The 20,052-nt window shown below is 41.3% G+C and overlaps 1 protein-coding gene across 1 annotated transcript in view; it reads right to left on the minus strand.

Moving 5' to 3' along the window:
* The window catches only part of RTTN (rotatin), a 3,641,098-nt gene that overhangs the window by 2,658,134 nt on the left and 962,912 nt on the right, over positions 1-20,052 (minus strand). Inside the window, exon 19 of the mRNA XM_044067142.1 lies at positions 13,908-14,024. Within this exon, the coding sequence (XP_043923077.1) occupies positions 13,908-14,024 (117 nt within the window). The remainder of the gene's footprint in view (positions 1-13,907; positions 14,025-20,052) is intronic.

Below are 20,052 nucleotides of genomic sequence, written 5' to 3' on the forward strand. Positions count from 1 at the left end.
AAGAATTATTAGGGGAGACAGAAATTTCTTCAATAGGGATAGTTGGTGAATGGGGTGAAACAAAAACTGAATTCATAAATAGGGTAGAAATAGAAGAGAAAGATATGATTAAGAAGTAAGAATTATTTAGAAGGCTGACAAAGGTTTTGGTATTGCAGAACTGGGGGATCTCATAGAACAAGACAATGAGAACTACACAGTGATAAAGAGAAAGTGAATGAGTATTTGGATAAGAAGCATGAGTTAAGGATAGTGATATTAAAACAGGGCACAAAAGCTTTTAGCACAAAGACTTGGAGAACCAAAAGTAGAAAGGGTTGTCATCAGATCTAGGGAGCCTATGACAAGAAAAATAAGCAGAGATCCTATGAAGGTATTACAATATTTCAAAAAGCTTATGAAACATTGAATAAAGCAGAGGAATGTGGAAACCAAGTAATAGCACTAATAAAAATACTTATGGAAAACTTAATTATGCCTGGGTTAGAGGAAGAGGAGGCTCAACAACTAATAGTTAAGACAGGAGTTGAGATAAAAGCTGTGATGTATAATCAATTTGCAGGGAAGTCTCCAGGAACAGATGGTATTCCTTTGGAAGTTAGAAGGGAAGAAAGTGATAAAGATCTGAAAGATTTTGTTTAATAGTATTTAAAAAAGAGAAGAAGCATCAGCATCTTGGAAGAAAGCCTTGTTAGCTATATTACCCAAAGAGAGAAATATACCCATTTCAATTTTAAACCACGATTGTAAAGTGTTTGCGAACATAATATCTAAAAGAATGGAGAAGCTGTTGTCAAAACTAATAGATATGGATTAATGTGGTTCTGTGGAGGGGAAACAAACATTTGACAATATTAATAGAACAATGATGATCCAGAAGGAAGCAGAATGCAAGAAAATACTACTACTGTCGGTAGGTCGTGATGCAGAGAAATCATTCAACAGTGCAAGCAGGCATTTTATGAGTAGGACAATGAAAGCATCTGCATTCATTGATACAGTAATAAAGTTAATTAGGATGATATATGAATGACTGGAGGCAAGAATTAAAGAGAGAGGGTTCCTATCGGATAAGTTGTTTTTTTATCAGAGGGACCAGGCCTTCTTGTCCTTTGTTATTTGCATTATATTTAGAGATACCAGCCAAGAAAATGAGGGACTCTGAAATTCAAGGATATAATCAGTAATGTAATCAAGAAAAGTTGGCTTTTTATGTAGATATTATTTTGTACTTAATAAATCCAGAAAAAGGCATACTGGTGTTATGGAACATTTCACAGCAGTTTTATGTCTTTTTGGGATATAAAATTAATGAAGATAAGACAAAGGCTAGACACATAAATTATGTACATAGACACAAACTGGTTAAGTAATATCCATATTTATTGGAACACAATAAGATGAAGTATTTAGAAGTATGGATTAAAAATGTTTCTGTTATGGCAGCTAAGGATGTGTGTAAGAGACTAAACAAAATATAACAGAGAAACTGAAAGCTCTTTTTTATAGGTTCATAGGTGGGTACTAGGCTATCGGCCTATACAAGCCCAGCCAAAAAGATACCCTGGTTTTCGCCACTCAAGAAAATTATTTTCCTGTGCCCCTGTCGAGCAGAGCCACAGAGGTGATCCTCGGGTGAATTTCCTAATTCTCATCCAATCATCAAGATTTTTCTTGAAGAGTGCTAATGAGGAGCTTTGGTTGATATAGATAGGTAGTTTGTTCCAGCGTATGGGAAGTCTCTGGGAAAGGGAATCTATCCCTCCAGCATGTTCAGTTTATTGTGGTGACAAGGTTTAGGACCCTAGAGCGTGTACCTTGGAAGGATTGGGATTTCTTTAAGTGGAGCATGTCCAACAGCTCTGGGTTTGATATAGCTTTGTATGTTAGGCAGAGATCACCTCTGAGTAGGCGATATACGACGGAGTAAAGCTGGAGTTTTTTTGAGACAGTCTGCGTAGGGCATCTGAGGCCAGTAATCCTCTTTGTGAGGTATTTCTGCAGCCTTTCCAGTTGTTGTAGATGTCTTGTGAGGTACATACCAAAATGGGTATTGTACTCTATAATAGGTCTAATGAGTGACAAGTAGAGGGAAACAATTACCTTTTTTTTCCTGGATGAGAAACCTTTTGTGATGAGGTGTGCTACGTAGAAGGATTTCCTGAATACTGTGGCGATGTGATTATCAAAGGAGAGACTACTGTCCACCTGTGTCCCAAGGTCACTTATTACACTTTTGGCGTTAAGTAGACTACCACCTATGTGGTAGCTCCTGGGTACAGAGTTTTTACCAAAGGGGATGACAATGCACTTTTTGACACTGAGCTTGAGGCCATGGCTTTGACACCAGGCATCTGTCTCAGTGAGGCCCTTTTGTAGGATGTCCACATTGTTAGGGATTTCAATTATGGCTCCTAGTTTGCAGTCATCTGCGAACTTCATTAGCCAAAGACCTTCTGTGTTAGCCTGTACTTCAGAAAAGTAGATACCAAACAGGAGAGGACCCAGGACTGAACCCTGTGGTACTCCACTTGTCACTGGTCTGAAGTCAGATTTGGAGTCTGCAACTTTCACAGTGTGGGTTCTGTCAGTGAGCCAGTTGGCAACCCATCTTGTGACATAGGGATTTATACCTAGTTTAGTGAGTTTATCTATATTTCCAGAGTGGGGGATGGTGTCAAAAGCTTTGAAGAGATCAAGATAGGCTGTGTGAACCACCTTACCCTCATCTACGGCTTTGGTGACCGATTCAAAGAAGTTAATCAGGTTTAGGAGACATGACCTGCCTTTTACAAACCCGAAGTGGGTGGGGTCCAGTGTTTGGAGATTACCAATGTCTCTGTTTACAAGTTCCATGAGGATACATTCCATGGCCTAGCAGACCAGGCTCGTTAGGCTAATGGGGGTGGTAGTTCCCGGGGTCCATGGTGGCTCCCCCCTTTGTGGAGTGGGATAACAGTTGCTGTGTGCCATTCAGTGGGCACAAAGCCTGAGGTGAGGCTATGACTGAACATGGTGCTTAGGTGGGGTGCCAGTTCATTCTGTAGTTCATGCAGAACGTAGCCTGGGATGTTGTCAAGTCCCATGGATGCTGTGTTGTTGGCTTTGGAGAGTGTGTTTTTTACCTGTGCAGCCGTGATTACAGGAACTTTGCTTTGGTATAGAGATGGGCCCTTTAGGTGAGGGGGGGGGGAATTAGCACTGAACCTATCTGTGCTGTAACTCAGAGCAGATCTGAGTGTTGCCATTGAGATTCTTGACATAGCTATAGAATGCTTTGTGGTTGTTTTTAGAATCAGTGGCGATTTTATTTTCTTAACTAGCTTTGGAGGATTTTATGAGGGATCTCAGCTTCTTACTGAGGCTGACCAGGGAGTTCTTCCAGTCATGGGATTTTACTCTTTTTTGCAACAGTTTCTTTCTTCTGTTGTAGAGTTTGTTTATGGCAGGGGACCACCAGATTGGCTTCCTTTTTTTTGGAGGATAGCATCTTGGTTCTGTTAGGGATAGCATGATCCATGCACTCCTGTAAGTGCTTATAAAGTGCATTTATGTAGGATTCAGCAGTCGTACCTCTATTGTCCATCTGCATGGGTGTCGTGAAGTTTGCCACTTCTGTCTTAAGAAGCGTGAAGTTGGCTTTGGAGAAATTTTTTACAATGGTTTTCCTAATGGGGGGTGGGGGCGGGATGTGGATGTCTGGGGTGATTAGCTTGTGGTCGGATCTGACCAACAAGGAATTGACCTCTGGTGGGGAACACCAGTCGCCCATGTTATTAATGATCAGGTCTAGGATACTGCTGCCCCTGGTGGGGGTGTGGATAAGTTGATCCAAGGCATTGGAATTTATGAATTCCAGAAAACATTGAGCAAAAGAGTTGGTACATGAGTAGTTTTCCCAGTTAATGGTGGGGTAATTGAAATTGCCCATTATTAGGGTGCTGGGTTGTACCCAAATATTTTTCAGTGTATCAAGAAATGAGGAGTGGGAATCCTGGGGCATGGTGGGGGATCTGTAGCAAGTTACAATTTGGATTGTGGTCTTGCCCAGAGTTAGTTGCACTTGGATAATCTCAGATGCATTATGCTGAGCAACTAGCCTGGAAGCGTGGATATCCTTAATGAATATGGGCACACCTCCACCTTTAGTGTTTTGGTCCAGGTTAGGTGGCCGAAAAGTGTGATATGAATTATAGCTTGGTAATGCAGGGTGCTCTCTGGAGCCTTGAACCAGGTCTCAGTTACTGCACAGATATCAATGTTCTCCATTTTTAGGAGTGCTTCGAGAGAGTGCATTTTGAGGTTTAGACTTCTAGCACTGAGTAGCATTACCCTCAGATTTCGCATGTTTGTGTCTATCACGTTGGTGGTTTTGTCATTTGAACCTTGCCTAAAAAAGGCACTATAGGGGTGGCAACAGTCTTAGCCAGTAATCTAAATCCCAGAGGTGACAGGTGCAGACCATCTCTAGAAAAGCATCGTGGTTTGTCAATCATGTCGTCCCAGGCAGACAGATACTGGATCCACTTTGAATGACACCAGAAGCTTAGCCAATTGTTGAAGTCAATCATTTTGTCCTTAGACTGTGGTATCATTCTGGGAAAAGGCAGGATGCAACTTAGGGCTAGGGTCATACCTGCCTGGGCTACATGGTCCAAGAGCTCTTCCATGTCTCTTTTCATGTAGCAACCTCTCCTTTGATAACTACACTGCCACTGTGGTCAGTAAGTCCTTCTATGTAGCACATCTCATCACAAAAGGATTCTCATCCAGAAAGAAAAAGGTCATAGTCCCTCTTTAGACCTATTATTGAGTATAACGCCCCATTTGGTATGTACTTTGCTAGACACCTATTACAACAACTGGAAAGGCCACAAAAATACCTAACAAAGAGGATTTTAGGGCTTAGACATATGCCCTACACTGACAGACTCAAAAAACTCCAGCTAAACTCTGTCTCATATTGCCTACTTAGAGGTGATCTCTGCTCTACCTACAAGGCCATGTCTGACCCAGAGCTGCTAGATATGCTACACCTAAAGAAACCCCAATCCCTCCGTGCCACATGCTCCAGGGACCTAAACCTTATTACCACCATAAACAGAACATGCTGGAGGGACAAGCTCCTAACAAAGTGAATTCCCATACTCTGGAACAAACTCCCCATTCACGTCAAGCAGTGCACTTCCCTGGCACTTTTCAAGAGAAATCTTGACAACTGGATGAGCAATAAGAAGCTCACCACGGGAATCACTTCAGTGGCCCTGCTTGACAGGGGCATGTGAAACTTACTTCGGGTGGCAGTCACCCTGGGGATCACCTCAGTGGCCTTACTTGAAAAGGGCACTGGGAAGTAACTTTGGGCTGCACGATGCCAGGGAATTTCTTGGGCTAGGCTTGTATAGGCTCCAGGCCCAGGCCATTAGTCTAGTACATACCTATGAAAACTGGTAAAGGAGCTACAGTATTTGGGAACAAATAACTACAGAGAAGAAATAGTGTAGGATGAGGCTAAAAAGAAGTTTGGACTGCAGGTTAGAGATTACCTTCCTTACCACGGACTGATATCAGAGTATAGGTAAACAGAAAGGGACTGGTGTGTCTTTAGTGAAAGACCAGTGATTTGGTACTGAAGATGTGAATTCAGTAGTAGACACTCAGAATTTTCAGATTATTCCCCAAGGTACATCCAGCAGGGTTAGACTGGAAGCCCGGGACCTAGACTGCAAATACAGCTTGTAGCTGGAAATAAACATGTAAAATTGACCAAGTAGCTATAGCACAGATGTCATCAATAGGAACTCTATAAAAGAAGGTTGTGAAAGCTGCAACAGCTTTAGTAAAGTGAGATTTACATTTGTCAGGTAAAGACAACCCTTCAGTTTTGCAAAGGAAAAGTAATACAATTAGACAACCACCTGGATAATGTGACCTTTGAAACACTGTGTCCCAATTCAGACTTAGCAAAGGAAAAAAAAAGTTGGTCAGTTTTCCTGAAATTCTTCATATGGTACAAAGAGAATTGTAACTGACAATAATCATCCAGTAAATGTACGGTAATTCTCCTTTGCTCGAGAAATTAGGAAAGAAGTCTTTCAAATTAATAACCTGATTCAGGGGAGAGTCTGAAGCAACCATGGAAAGGAAATTAGGGTTTGTCTGAAGTGAAACCAAATGTTTGTGGACCACCAAATACACAGAGACATACACGACAGGGCTTCGAGCTATGAAATATTCCATGCAGAGGTAACTGCCACTGGGTCTATATTAGAACATCACAGTTTCAAAACTTCAAATGTTCTAATATCAAACCTTATTCAGCGAAAGCTGAAAACATTGAACATACAGAACAGCAAATTCTTTCCTAGGGAAAAAAATTGCTGTTCCAAAACACATACACACAACACAAGCACAACAAACAAACAGCAATCCAAACACACACACACACACACACACACACACACACACACACACACACACACACCTAAAATCTTACACCTAACCCTACACTAAACTATATACACACCACTAACTATCCACTTACCTTAACCCAAACCCTAACGCTAAGGTCCATCACTATCGCACACTCACCTCACCCGCGCTCTAACCCTAACTCACCTACCCTGCCCTAACCCTCACATCCACACAATCACACACTTACCTTACCCACGCCCTAACCCTAACTCACCTAAACTGCCCTAACCCTCATGTCCACACAATCGCACACATACCTAACCCGCGCCCTAACCCTAACTCACCTAACCCGCCCTAACCCTCACGACCACACGATCGCACACATACCTAACCCGCACCCTAACTCTAACTACCCTAACCCACACTCAATCACACACTTACCTGAACCCCACCCCTAACTTTCCACCACAGCACTGAAAACACGAAGCAACAGAAACTGACAACCGAACTTTCCCTAAGAAAAAAAATTGGTTTTCTGTTGCTTCGATATTTTCAGCTTTTGCTGAATAGGGTTTGATATTAGAACATTCGAAGTTTCCACTGCAACCAGATAAGGCATATCCCAAGAAAGAAATTTCAGTTCCACCGTAGCTGCAGATTCAAAAGGGGGGCTAAGTTAGGACCTGTAGTAAGACAGTAGTATCCCAATGTGGAACACGATCCCTTAATGGAGGTCAAAGGAGGAAGATACCGCACATAAAAGACTTAGGTAAATTAAAAGAGGCAACAGGAGTGCGATCCTTTCCCACAAAACAATTAGAAATAGATGTCAGTTCAAGCGTGAGAGTGAAATGGTTATCACCTGCCTGAAACAACCTTGCCAAAAAATCCAAAACAGATAGTAACAGGGCTGTAAAGGGATCCAGGCCATCGGTGTAAGCCCATATAGAAAATCTCTTCCACCTGCTTCTATACACATTCCTAGTACCAGGCTTCTGAGATGACAATAGATCAAGCACAGAGGGACAGGAGAATCCTAATTGAAAGACCTGCACTGGTTGAATTTTTAGTTGAATCTAGAACAGAAGCTGATGTTTAAAAATGGGATAATTAGTACAGCATATAAAATATTGCAAGATAATTACAGGAATCAATCAGAGGAGGTCAGAAAAGACTGGGAAGAGAGATTAGATAAGCAATTCACAAAGAGATAATGGGAAGACATACATATGGTTCCCAAATATGCAACAAAATCTAGACGATGTAGTAATTTTGCTTGGAAGTGTTATTATAGGCACTTTTATACCCCAAGAAGACTCCAAATAATTTTTCTTTAGGTAGATGGCAAATGTTGGAGATGCAATGGAGAGCAAAGAGGTATCTGGAAGCATATGTTTTCAGAGTGTAATGAGTTGGCAGACTTTATAAATTCCCTACAGAGTACTCTGTCAGGAATGGGTGAGCAAATGAGTATAACTAATGAAGTTACCTTTTTGAGCTGGGATACATGATCTGAATTGTCTATACATAGTAAGGCCTTGTTAAGTTTAATTCTGCTGGCTGTCAAAGAAAGCAATAACTGAAAAATGGAAATCAAAGTCTAAGCCAACCATACTTGAAGTAGTGAACAATTTAAGAGAGATAAAATAACAGGAACAGGGATCTTTAGAAAAGGGTAGGAGCAAATTACACAGAAAAAAAATGGAAACTGTGGGAACAACACACACAGAAAAATGTTTTGGAGGAGGAATGAAGTTTAAGAAAAGGCAGGCACTGAACAATTTATGTAATGACAGATTGATTATATTGTATAGAAAAGCATATGTGATGTATAATGCTTGTTAATGTGAACTTGTTAATATGGGTTCTTTACTTTTACATAAATGTAAGTTTGCCTATGCCCCAAGTGATAATTTAATAAATGTGTTTAAAACAATACATATCAAGCACAGAGGAAGGAAGCCTGGTACTGCTGGCCATCAATGCAAGTGGAGAAACCAAGTGGTTAGCTTCAAGGCTATGTCCAGGTGAGGCTTGCTGGATGGGTGAGAGATCAAATCTAGAAGAGATACCAGGACCCAAGTGAGGCCATAGAAAAGGAAACCATAACTGCTGGAGGTCAAAAGGGGGCAATGAAAATCACACCTTTGCTGTGCACCAGACTGCTTTCTGAAGAAACTTGGTTATGAAGGGAGTGGGAGAATAAGCGCCCAGGAGACCTGGGGTCCAACTGTGGACCAGAACATCCCTTAGTGACTCTCCCTCCTGGGGAATCAAGGCAAAGTAGTTGCTGCATTTGGTGTTGGATAGGGTAAGTGAATATGTAGCAGCAAGGCTGGCCTGAGTGACTGAAGAACCTGGCAGCGCTAAATGATTGAAAGACCATTGTAGAACAACTGACCTGCTCAATTTGTCTGCTAATACAGAAAGCACCGGAAGACACTGCCCACTGCCAAACCTTAATGGCTTCCAGACAAAGGATATGAATGAGTTCCTCCTAGTTTGTTGAGGTAAATTACTGACATATTTTCTGTCTGAATCACAATCATTCCCCTAGGGAGGAACTCCTACAATGCTAAGGGGATTGCCCTTATCTCCTGCATGTTGACTGACATCTGTCAAATTCCAAATGCCTTGGACTGTCTTCCCCTCAAAATGTCCCCCACCCCAGAAGGGACGAGTCAGTGGAAACTGTGACCATTGGGGGGTGGGATGATAAAGGGGCAGCGTAGAGAAACTGGTGGGAACTTAACCAACACTGAACATGGAGCCTGTAAATTCTGATGAGACTGACCAGCAAGTGCATGGGTTAAAGCAACATTGACCACTAAGTTGATAGGGTCCACTGTAACACCCTCATATGAAATCTGGTGTAAGGAACGAGAGTTATGGAGTCTGCCACTGAACCCAAAAGATGAAGGATGGATCCTGCCAGGAGTTTTAGGAAGAGAGAGAACCACAGATGCTTGATGGTGTACAGTAAAGATTCTAAGAGTTTGGTTATCTGCAAAGTGGTATCCAGGTGGCATCCTATAAATTCTACAGTTTCAGAAGTCGTCAATTTGGACGTTCCCATGTTGATTGTGATCCCAAGGTGAAATCGTAACTGGAGCAGGAAGTCCCTGGCTTGCATTAGTAGATCCCCTGTGGTAGCAGTTATGAGACAGTTATCCAGATATGGAAACACCTGGAATCCTTGAGTCTGAAATATGCTGTAGCCACAGCCATGCATTAGGTGAAAACCTAGGGGGCTGTGGCGAGAAAAAGGCAGTGCTCTGAACTGAAAATGACTGTCTCAAAGCTGAAAGCAAAGGAACCTCCTGGACAGTCTGGCTATCTTTATGTGAGAATAGGCCTTGTGTGTGTTCACAAAGCACATCCAGTCGTCCTTCCTCAAAAGGAGGAAAAACGGATTGAACAATGGCCATCTAGAATTTTGTCTGTTTCACAAACTGATTTAGGTGGATGAGGTCCAAGTTTTTTCTTCAGAACAAAAAAAATCTCGAACAGACACTGGACCTCCTAGATGACTAGATTGCCTAGCTGCTTTCTGACACAAGATGTTGTCTCCCTCTGAGGGGGGTGGACCACTGGGAAGCTTTCTTTGTGATTTTGTGGTTGATGAAAGAAGAAGATGATACAACCTCTGGATATTACTCTCTACACCCAGGAGTCTTGAATGATGGCTATCCAGACTTGAGGGTGTAGAGACATGTGCCCCTCCCCCAAAACTGCATCCAGAGTGTGGCAGTCGGGCAACCCTTCAGCAGCGTTGAAAGATTTTGTTGATGAAGCGGCCTTGAAACCCTTGGTTTTGTGGGTCACCTCTGCTATGAGGGCAACGTCAATTGTGACTGTTCCCTCCCTGACCTGGGGGTGGGGGGCTGTCTCCAGAAGTGTCATGAGCAAAACCCAGAGGTTTTCAGAACCATAGCCTCTTGCCATCCTTTTTGATTCCTACAGATTGTTCTTTGAAGACTGGAGAAGCGGATACCGAAGGCAAAAGTACAGTTTTGTACCTACCATAAATGTAGATGTCCGATAGATATGCAACTGCAGTCATAACATATGGGTGGTCCTGCCTCAGGCAGCCCTCGGTTGGCCGAATTCCAAAGTCTGGGTCCGGCGTCGGCCGGTGTCACCTCCTCTCCGACGTCACAACGGCTGGAGTATAAAGGTATCGGCCGACGCCATCTTCTTCAGTGTTTCTTGCCGAGTGGTGCCCGTTGAAGGACATCAGAGTTTTGCCATCTTGTTCACTTCTAGTCAGTGTCCTTTTCTTTGGGTCCAATGGAGGTGGAACATTAAAAGGGACATTCAAAAAGAACTTCTTGAAGTTCTCCATAAAACTGTAAAACTGCAGAGCTGCACCTAGGTATGTCAACACAGAGCAATAACACTGTCTGCCAGTCTAGAAATGCCATCCATCACATTGGATAAAAGATACATGGACACTTTCAGTATAGACTGGAGGGTCGAGAATGGGAATCCACCATCTTGTGAAACTCTGTGGTCATGGCTCTGGAGACTGTCAGTTCCCTGGTCATGCCCCTCTGAGATCTTGTCAAGTGTACCATGTAGTTTAATGCACATAATGTGTATGTCACTGAAACATAATTCTGCTTTCCAAAATTGTCTAAAGTCCTGGACTTCTTGTTACAAGGATCAACTTAACAGCTTTCCTCCAACAGTTCTTTCTTCGTGGCTGCTGCCATCATGATGGTGTCTACTACAGATCCCTTTCTCCAGTGAGGATTGTCTCATAGGAACACCAAGACTTTATCAGGCTTGCTGGGTATGGGCTCCACCATGTCTGTCTCCTTCCATTTCTGCTGCAAAACCCAGTCAATAAGTTTATCAGCTGGGAGGACCATCCAGGAAGTAGATGGGCCAGCTCTGAAGGCTTCAAGAAACACCACTTCCTCTTAGGAAATGGCATCAGTGGACCATTCCCCCATGTTGTCAAAGTAATTAAAGAATCTCTGAAAAGGAGACATCTTCCAGGGCAGGACCTTGGGAACCTTCCTCTTCCTTGAAATTAGTATCTTCGATGACAGACTTTCCTGATGAGAGTCAAAATGCCTCATTTTACATGAGTGCTTCTTCTGCTCTTCCGTGGCAGGAGGGGCTGGGGAATACTTGGAAGCTACTTGCCACATGAGCCTTGTAGAGGCCTAAGGAAGCTTGCGGTCTCTGAGGAATAAGATAATATGGATGAGAAAACACAGCAATCAGAGGGTCTTGGGGCACATCTGAAAGCGAACAAGATACCTTATCTCTTGATAGTGAGAAAACCTTTTCAAATGCCTTGACAGCTGAATCTAAAGTTGGTCTGGAATGAGTTATGTTGGGATCCAAGGAACCAGACAAGAACCCTTCCAAGACTCGACTCAGCTCCAAAGCCACCAGTGCTGAGTAGTCCAGCACTGATGCACTGAGAGGAAGGGATGGATCTTTAAGCCTCAAAGTCGATCCTGACCCTCAAGCACTTAAGCTGACCTCTCAACTCTGGGATCCAACAAGAGGCAAAGTCGACCAGGGAAAAAGGACACATTTAGAGTTGAAAATTACTAGACTCACACCTCTGACATAGGTATTCTGCCGGAGGCATTCAGCTCCAGGACCACTGAATGTGACGGTTGGATTGTGAAGAAGACACAAGATGAGGGGTGGAAGGGGACAGCTCTGGCAATCCAGGAGAAGGAGGTGCAGGGAGGACTCCTATCAGAATGTGGGTCCTCAAGAACTTCCTCATCATCCTGTCCACATCAATTTCACACAGGCTCCTCGACAGCTGCAGAGACCTAAGAGAGGAAGCCATCAAAGGTGGTGTGGAGAACCTGTCAAAAGACCTCTCTTGCAAAATTGGTGATCGGAGCTGAGGGAGCGGTCATCTCTAATAAAAAAAACTCAGCTTGATGGCCAACAGAGAAGTAGAAGAATCTGAACTGGCTCTGAAATAAGGATTGTATCAGACTGCTTGAAGACTTTTGTGGTAGGAACCAAAGCCTCAGCAGGATTAACAGATCTCTTCTTTGACTCTTTCTCTCGAGCTCAGTCCTTTTCATTGTGTTTCTTCCTTTCTCTCTCAAAACTTATCTTTCTCTTTTTCTTTTTTTTTTTTAAATTCTCCACAGATTTCTTACCCAAGGCAGAACCAGAGAGTAAAGAAGCCAAATTCCCCCACTGTGGCTGGGAAAAGGTCTTTTAGGACCAACTTCAATCTGTAGTCTGAGGCGGCCCACAACCCAAAAGAAGAGCATGATTGACAGTCATCATCCAGATGAGAAGCCCCCCCCCCCCCCCCCGAGTAATATATGCACTTGAAATGTGGATCTTGTGAAGAAATCTAGTGTCTCTAAGTGGAGCATTTCTTAAAACCCAAAGCTTTGTCAGACATGGACAGGGATTCAGTAACACCAACAAAGATAGCTGAAACAAACAAGCTACCACAGGCACTATAAAAGTGCAAAGGGACAAACCTAACAGTCACAACAGCAACAACAGTACCACAGCAATCACTGCTAGTAGAATAACTACTAGCACAAGACAAATATAAAGTTTTCTTTCTTTCTTTATTTTTAAGTGGGCGGGGAAGGAATGCCAATGGGTGTTTAAAAAGAGGGAAAACATCTATACATTGCAGCTAAAAGCACTCTAAATAAGGAAAGAGACAACAAGAAATTTATCTGCAAACTAGATAGTCAAAAAAGCGCTGTGCCTCGGGATTGCATCTGCCTGGAATTGGGGGCAAACGAGATTTGAAAAACTGCGAGGGTAGAGGGGAATTATGGGTACAGAGTGTCTGTCTATATTACCATATCAAATGGTGATAATGCCAAACGCTCATATGAGCGAATATTCACGAGAAAAAACTTGTGTTTTTTGGCACGCGGTACAGTGAGGATTGTAATATTTGCCCTTTCCTCACTGTACTGCGACCTCAAAGTTGGAATATATATTTAGTGTGTGTGTGTGTGTGGGGGGGGGGGGTGCAGCCCCCCACAATAGCAAGTTCGTTCTCATGAATATTCGCTCATATGAGCGTTCGGCATTATTACCATTCAATATGGTAATACAGACCCGGGTACAGGGAAGACCTGAGACATGGATCCGAAAGTCTGAAAGTTACCAGTATTAGAAGAAGATGGATCCCATAAGCATAACAGTTGAGGTGGAAGGAAAAGACAACATCGGATCACTTAGTGCAACTACAAACAACCTTCAAAATGAGATCCAATGTCAGTTATATAGTCTGATGCTAAAGTGAAAATAAACCCATCGCTCTCCAAAAAACAGACAATGAATATGTCGAGTAACAACAAATTCACCCAAGAGGATTTGATGTTGCTTTGAAAATGAAATGAAGGCAATGAAAGTAAGTACACACTTTTAAAATAAACTCAGCGTTAAATAATATAGTTATACTGGGCATTTTAGAAAAGAGACATCATACAGCACTTTCAAAAGCTCTCAGAAATGGTAAGCAGTACCTGTAGAATTGGAATAACAGGATACAAAGCATCAATTAATTTGTTCCAAGTTAAAGCTGTCATCATCAACTGTCCCTGAAGCAGATAAAGCAAGATCTCCTTGGCAGCACTGTTGACCTGTAGAACACAGATAAGAAAGATAAGCAAGTAAAGACACTAAGGCCCATTTTTTCTCATTTAAAATAATTATTCATATAGCTAAAAGCTTTACTAATCGCATTCCATCATGAGTGAAATGACCCTAGAAATCAGGCTTCTATGATGTAGGCAAAAACGAAAGCAGTTAAAAATTCCACTTGAATTATAAATACTGAATATGAACTAGAACTCAAACTCCAATTTTTACATGGAAGCCAATAACTCATTTTATCCCGAGTATTGTTAATCGCACTACTGCCTTTTATTTGTCTCATCTTATCAAACACATACTGATTTGGGAAAACATTCATCACTTCTTGCACCTTTCCGTGAAACAGTTGCTCTGCCTCCCAGTTCAAAAATTACCCTGTCAAAATCCAGCTCCATATCAGGAAGGAATGAAGCCCTGAATACATCCGGGGAAACCTGGGTGTAAGTAGTGGGCTGTGACACTGAAAAGGTCAGCCAAATTGAAAACACTCATAGGGCCACACATGCACAGTAACTTTGGGGGCATTAAGGGTAGACCAAAAGGGAACAGAGTCCCTTAGTATAAGGAAGGTGCCAAACCAGGCATCTGTAGCTCTTCTGCACCCCAATGTCGAGAATAAGAAGGCACACCAGGACATGGCAAATGGTGCATGGGGAGTGGCTATCAACCAGTTACAGCATTCTGTTATTGTCCTTTCTCCCATCTCATCTCAGCCAGAATCTGAATTTTTCAGAACCTCTACAGTTTACAGATGGTACTTCTAAAGCAGCATCCCCACTGCATTTGGAATGGAAACACCTAAATACAGTTCTACAGCACAGAGCAATTATCTACTTAGCATGCAGAGAAACACAATAAACAAGAAATAATGACCAAAGTCCCTCATTATACCAAGAGTGCCCTCCTACTTGCTCGCCTACGTTCCTAGAAAATTAACAGCCTGACACCTGGCACATCAACAAAAATGCCTTGTTAATACAACATTAAAAAATAACTGTTCATTGCTTCCTTTACTGTGTTTCAGAACATATCGGCATGTCCCCCCTGCATTTGTGTGGGTTTCCTCCAAGTACTCCAGTTTCTTCCCACATTCCAAAGACATATGTCTGGAGCGTTTCTCCCCGGGCATCCGGTGAAAACAGTCTCTGTCCTAGTTGGACTTTCCCAATCGACAAATGTTAAATAAATAAATAAAAATAAATAAATCTTCCTTCCCTTTTTGTTTTATTCATTTAATAATATATATAACTAAGTTGGGGAGGCGCAGTGATCCAACGGATATTATTATTGCCTCACAGCAAGAGGTTCTCTGGTTCAATTTCTGGCTGGAGTGCTTTCTATTTAGAATACATGTCCTCCATATGTTCATGTGGTGTTTCTCTGGGTGCCTTGGTTTCCTCCTGCACTCCAAAGACATGTATTAGGTGGACTGGATACTCAAACTGTCCATAGGTGTAAGCATTCGTGCATGTCAGTGGTATGGAAGAATTGTGGTAGGGCTAGCCACCTGACTGCGTGAATTTTGGCTCTAGATCGTCCCTATTGAAGTGACATCCCAATCCCATGTGGAAAATGGGAAAAAGGGGTTGTGGATGGATGGATGGATAACTAAGATGGGATTATCAAGATTATCAATTTTTCTAACTGTGCTGTGGCCCTGGCCAATGAAGATCAGTGGAGAAAAGCTAAACTTCAAAAGGTAGGGGTTTACACTACAGCTAGAAAGAGTAATTTAAATTAAAATGAACATTTAAGGAAGGTAAATATTAGGTTTGCAGAAAGTGCAAGTAACATAATGAAACAGGTACACTAGCAAGCACTCCATAATCTGCAAATATATAAGCAAGGCAGTAGTTCAGTGGATGCTGAAATACAGAACATATCACAGAAGGACGGTCTAACAGGAGGAATTAAAGTACTGTTACATACCAAATACTTGAAAGGAAGGCAGACAATTACAGAATGTCTGTTCTGCTGTACTAAGTAAAATAAGCAACACTACTTTTGCATGAACAGTACCATAATGTATATATTGGAGTTCAGCTTGTGTTTAAAACCCAGTTTACCAACAGCTCCTCAGTCAGAATTGTAAAGCCTGCTGCTTGACACAAACACTGTTACTATAACCGAAGATATCTTTCAATTTTAAAGGAGATATAAATACAAGTTATTATCCATCTGGTTTATTAAGTACACAAAATTGGCTGTACTAGCTTTTGTTGGTTTCACAGACATGTTACAAAATCTCAAGGTAAGACAATTTGCTGTGGTTGGGTGCCCCCAGCAACCGCAGAGTTCGCTGGTGCCTAAAGCCAGCTATGCTTCACATATATTGCTATACATCATATAACCTAAGCAACATTACATAAATTATTCAATTCTGCACCCCCTTTTTTCAAACAAGAAACATCTTTATTAAACTATCACTCACGACTTAAGCAATCACACATTTATATAAATGAAAACAAACCACACAGACAATCCTAGTTGCAAGCATTTTACATCATAAACCATACTGACACACTCCCAGTTGCAAACATTCTACCCAATCATTTTCAATCAAACATTACATAGCTCATTTAAATCCAGTCTTCTTTTAAATCTCATTCCTCCCCTGCAGGCACTATTCCACATTTCCCATTTTTCCTACGTAATTTGCTCTTAACCTTTTCTAAAGATCTCAATTCCAGTTGTTTTATCTCTGTTACTACATTTACCACGTCTAATACAGTTGGTTTAGATTTTGATTTGCATTTTCTAGTAACTGATTTTTGGCAGCCACCATAATTAGAAACAGCAAGGCCTTACCAAGTTCAGGCAATTCCGATTCTGTATCATAGCTCAGAAAAATAATCTCCCTCTTCACACCAATCTGCCCATGCAGCATCTCTGACAGTGCATCCTGCAGGGAATCCTTAAGGTCCGCCAACCCATCACACTCCCAAAAATATGTTCCTAAGTACCACTTTCTTCCCAATCACACCTCAAGCATTTGCTGTCTGAGGAAAAATTCTCTGGAGTCTACCTGGGGTAAAAAATATCTAGGTAAACATTTCCAATCCAAAATGTTCTAGATTTTGTTGCATGTTTGAGAGACATACATATATCCTCCCATTGTTTCTTTGTGAACTGCTTATCCAATCTCGCTTCTCAATCCTTTCTTAATCTCATATGATTGATTCTTATAGTTATCATGCAATATTTTATATGCTCTACTAATTATTCCTTTTTTAATGGCAGCTTCTGTTCCAGATTCTACTAAAAACTCTACCAGTGCTGATATTTCTTTTAGGACCTCCCTATTTCTTTATCTATGCCTATACTGTAATATCAATCCTTGATAGGGAAGGCAATCTCTAAATTGCAGTCCAAAAAAATTACTGGTCTCTTCCCATTCAATTACCTTTCCCTCTATAGTAATTTGTTCCCAATACCTTGGTTCCTTTGCCAGTTTTCTCCAATAAATTCAGCCCCTCTTGCCTACTGTCTATATCCCTAATTGCAGTCATCCCTATCAGAAGAATCTCCTTTCTCCATTCCCGTTCTGGCTTAGTTCTTAGGATACTTTCTGCTACTTTATGGATAATATTTTGCATGATTATTGTTATTCTCCTTAAAGACCTGAATCCAAAACCCACTCTCTACTTGTTTCTTGAGCTTCCTCTCCTGTTTCAACATTATCCCTTTCCCCTTTGAATTACAGTTTTATACTTGTGCTATGTATAGAAGCCTTAACTGTGTAGCTCTGAAATACCCCTTCAAATCAGGTAAACCCAATCTGCCCTGTTCTACTGGAAGAATCAGCTTATCCTACTTGACTCTTGCAGTCTTCCCCTACCACATAAAGTCTTTCAGATCTTTATTAATTGCTATCCACAACTTCTCTGGTTGATAAAAATATGTCTGACCTCCGTATAAGACTAGAGGGACTAAAAACATTTTGACTGCTTGTATCTTACTATCCATATAACAAAGCTTCCATTTTGTGTATTATCTTTTGTTTAGCCTCTTCCACATATGCTAAGCTGCCACATCAGAACTATTTTAATCCATTCTCCTAAACACTTCATTTTATCATGTCCCCATAAATAATGATATTGCTGAACTAATTTGTGTGTATGTGTACATAATGTACCACAACTGCCTTTATTTTAGCTTCATTAATTTTGCAGAGCCAGCTTTTATTCAATAATATCCTTGAATTTCCGAGTCCCTTACTTTCTTTGCTAGTGGTTCTAAATGTAATGCAAATAACCCATACCAAACTGACTTTGTACCTTTGTTTTTTTTTTTTACACACAGTAGATGCCTAAAGGTTTTGCTTAGTGGAAAGACCTCATACCTACTTAGTACAGGGGATTTGTCTTTCACAAAGTGTGGAATGGGGAAGCCTTAAAAGTTGGTTTACCTTTTTTGGCATTACCTTCAGCTTGGGTCACTTTAAACCTTATCTGGAAAAATAAGGCGCACCATTCAGGAGATACTTATCTGCATGTCCTCCCCGCGGTTGGGTGGGCGTTCGAAAGGCATACGTAAATGGGCGTGCCTTCATTGAAGGTTGGGCTACGAGCTGGCACCTCAGTGTTCGTGAAAATCTACTGCCAATCATTAGCGGACCGGAGTTCCGCTGTGGCGACCCCTAACCGGGAAAAAGCCGAAAGACCAACAACAACAACCATTCAGGAGATACTTGAAAGAGAAACTCCTTCCAGGTCATCTGCTTTCAATAATGCACAGATTTCTGTAAAGCAGGTTTCCAATAAACTTTAAAAAAATGGAACTTTGTATAAACCAACTGAGGAGGAGATTTCCACATTTCAGTGATATACGGTAATATCTGCAAGACATAATTATCTATTTGCCCTGCCTATGGCTTTTACATATTGTAAACTCATGCATATGTGACTACTCAATCAATGATTTATTTTTTTTTTTTAAAAAGCAAAAGTTTCTATAGATGAAATGCAAATTGGAGATGCATGTTTTCACTTCCCTGCTGGTTATCTACATCTGATCTGTGAATGGCTACAGGTTAGAAGTGTTTGGAGTAAGGTTACAGATGCCGATTCATGACAAAATGCTGTTTTCTCTCTTTTTTGGTGGGGGTGGGGATGTCAACTTCATATTTTTGCTTATAATTGTTTCTTTAAGTTGAGTTCTTTCTTTAGTCATAGATACATGCAAAGGTATTTCAGGGTTGTGACGCTTTACATCTGTTTCGCCAGTTCCACTTAATGGTGATGTACTGGGCCTGTGCAGTACATGATGAATTTGCTTTTTCAAGTTTTACTATGAGCTGGGGGTTATTAAGCCTATTAAGCTCTATTTGATGGAACTATGCCTGCAGATGGTTTTGTGTTGCTGTGTGAGACTAAACCCTAACAAAACTATCATATCACTAAGGAAATGAATCAGTAAAAAGAGAAAGCAGTACAGGATATGGTCCTGTTGTAATTCCATGGACTGCAAAGTCAATTCTTGGAATTGTGAGACTATAAAAGTGAATGGAGGAAGGATTTTACACACACACACACACACACACACACACACACACACACACACACATATATATATATATATATATATATATATATATATACATATATATAGACAGAAAGAGAAATAAAACTAGATGCGTGTTTGTGTGTGTCAGCATATATATATATATCTAAATAAAAAAAAACAGTCTGGTGAAAAGAACAATCCTGAGCACATAATCTCGTAATTCAGAATTGCATGTCAGAAAGCAGAAAAGCACAGAAATACTGCATGTTTCACTATTTTGTGGGGTGGGGGGTTAGTAATACGTATAGAGTTAGACCTAGTTTAAGATGTATGTGTCTTATTTAGTCTAAGGTTAGCATTATGGTTCAGGATGGAATTAAGGTTAGGAACTGTACATGACTAAGGTAGTGTGGGGTGCAGCCCCCTCTCAGCATCCTTACTACTGTATGCTAGCCCTAACTTTATCTCCAAGACTCCAAACCAAACTATAATGCTACCCCTAACCCCATC

The sequence above is a fragment of the Protopterus annectens genome, chromosome 3.part1, assembly GCF_019279795.1.
Source record: "Protopterus annectens isolate FY-2018-M chromosome 3.part1, PAN1.0, whole genome shotgun sequence".
NCBI classification, from domain to species: Eukaryota; Metazoa; Chordata; order Ceratodontiformes; family Protopteridae; genus Protopterus; species Protopterus annectens.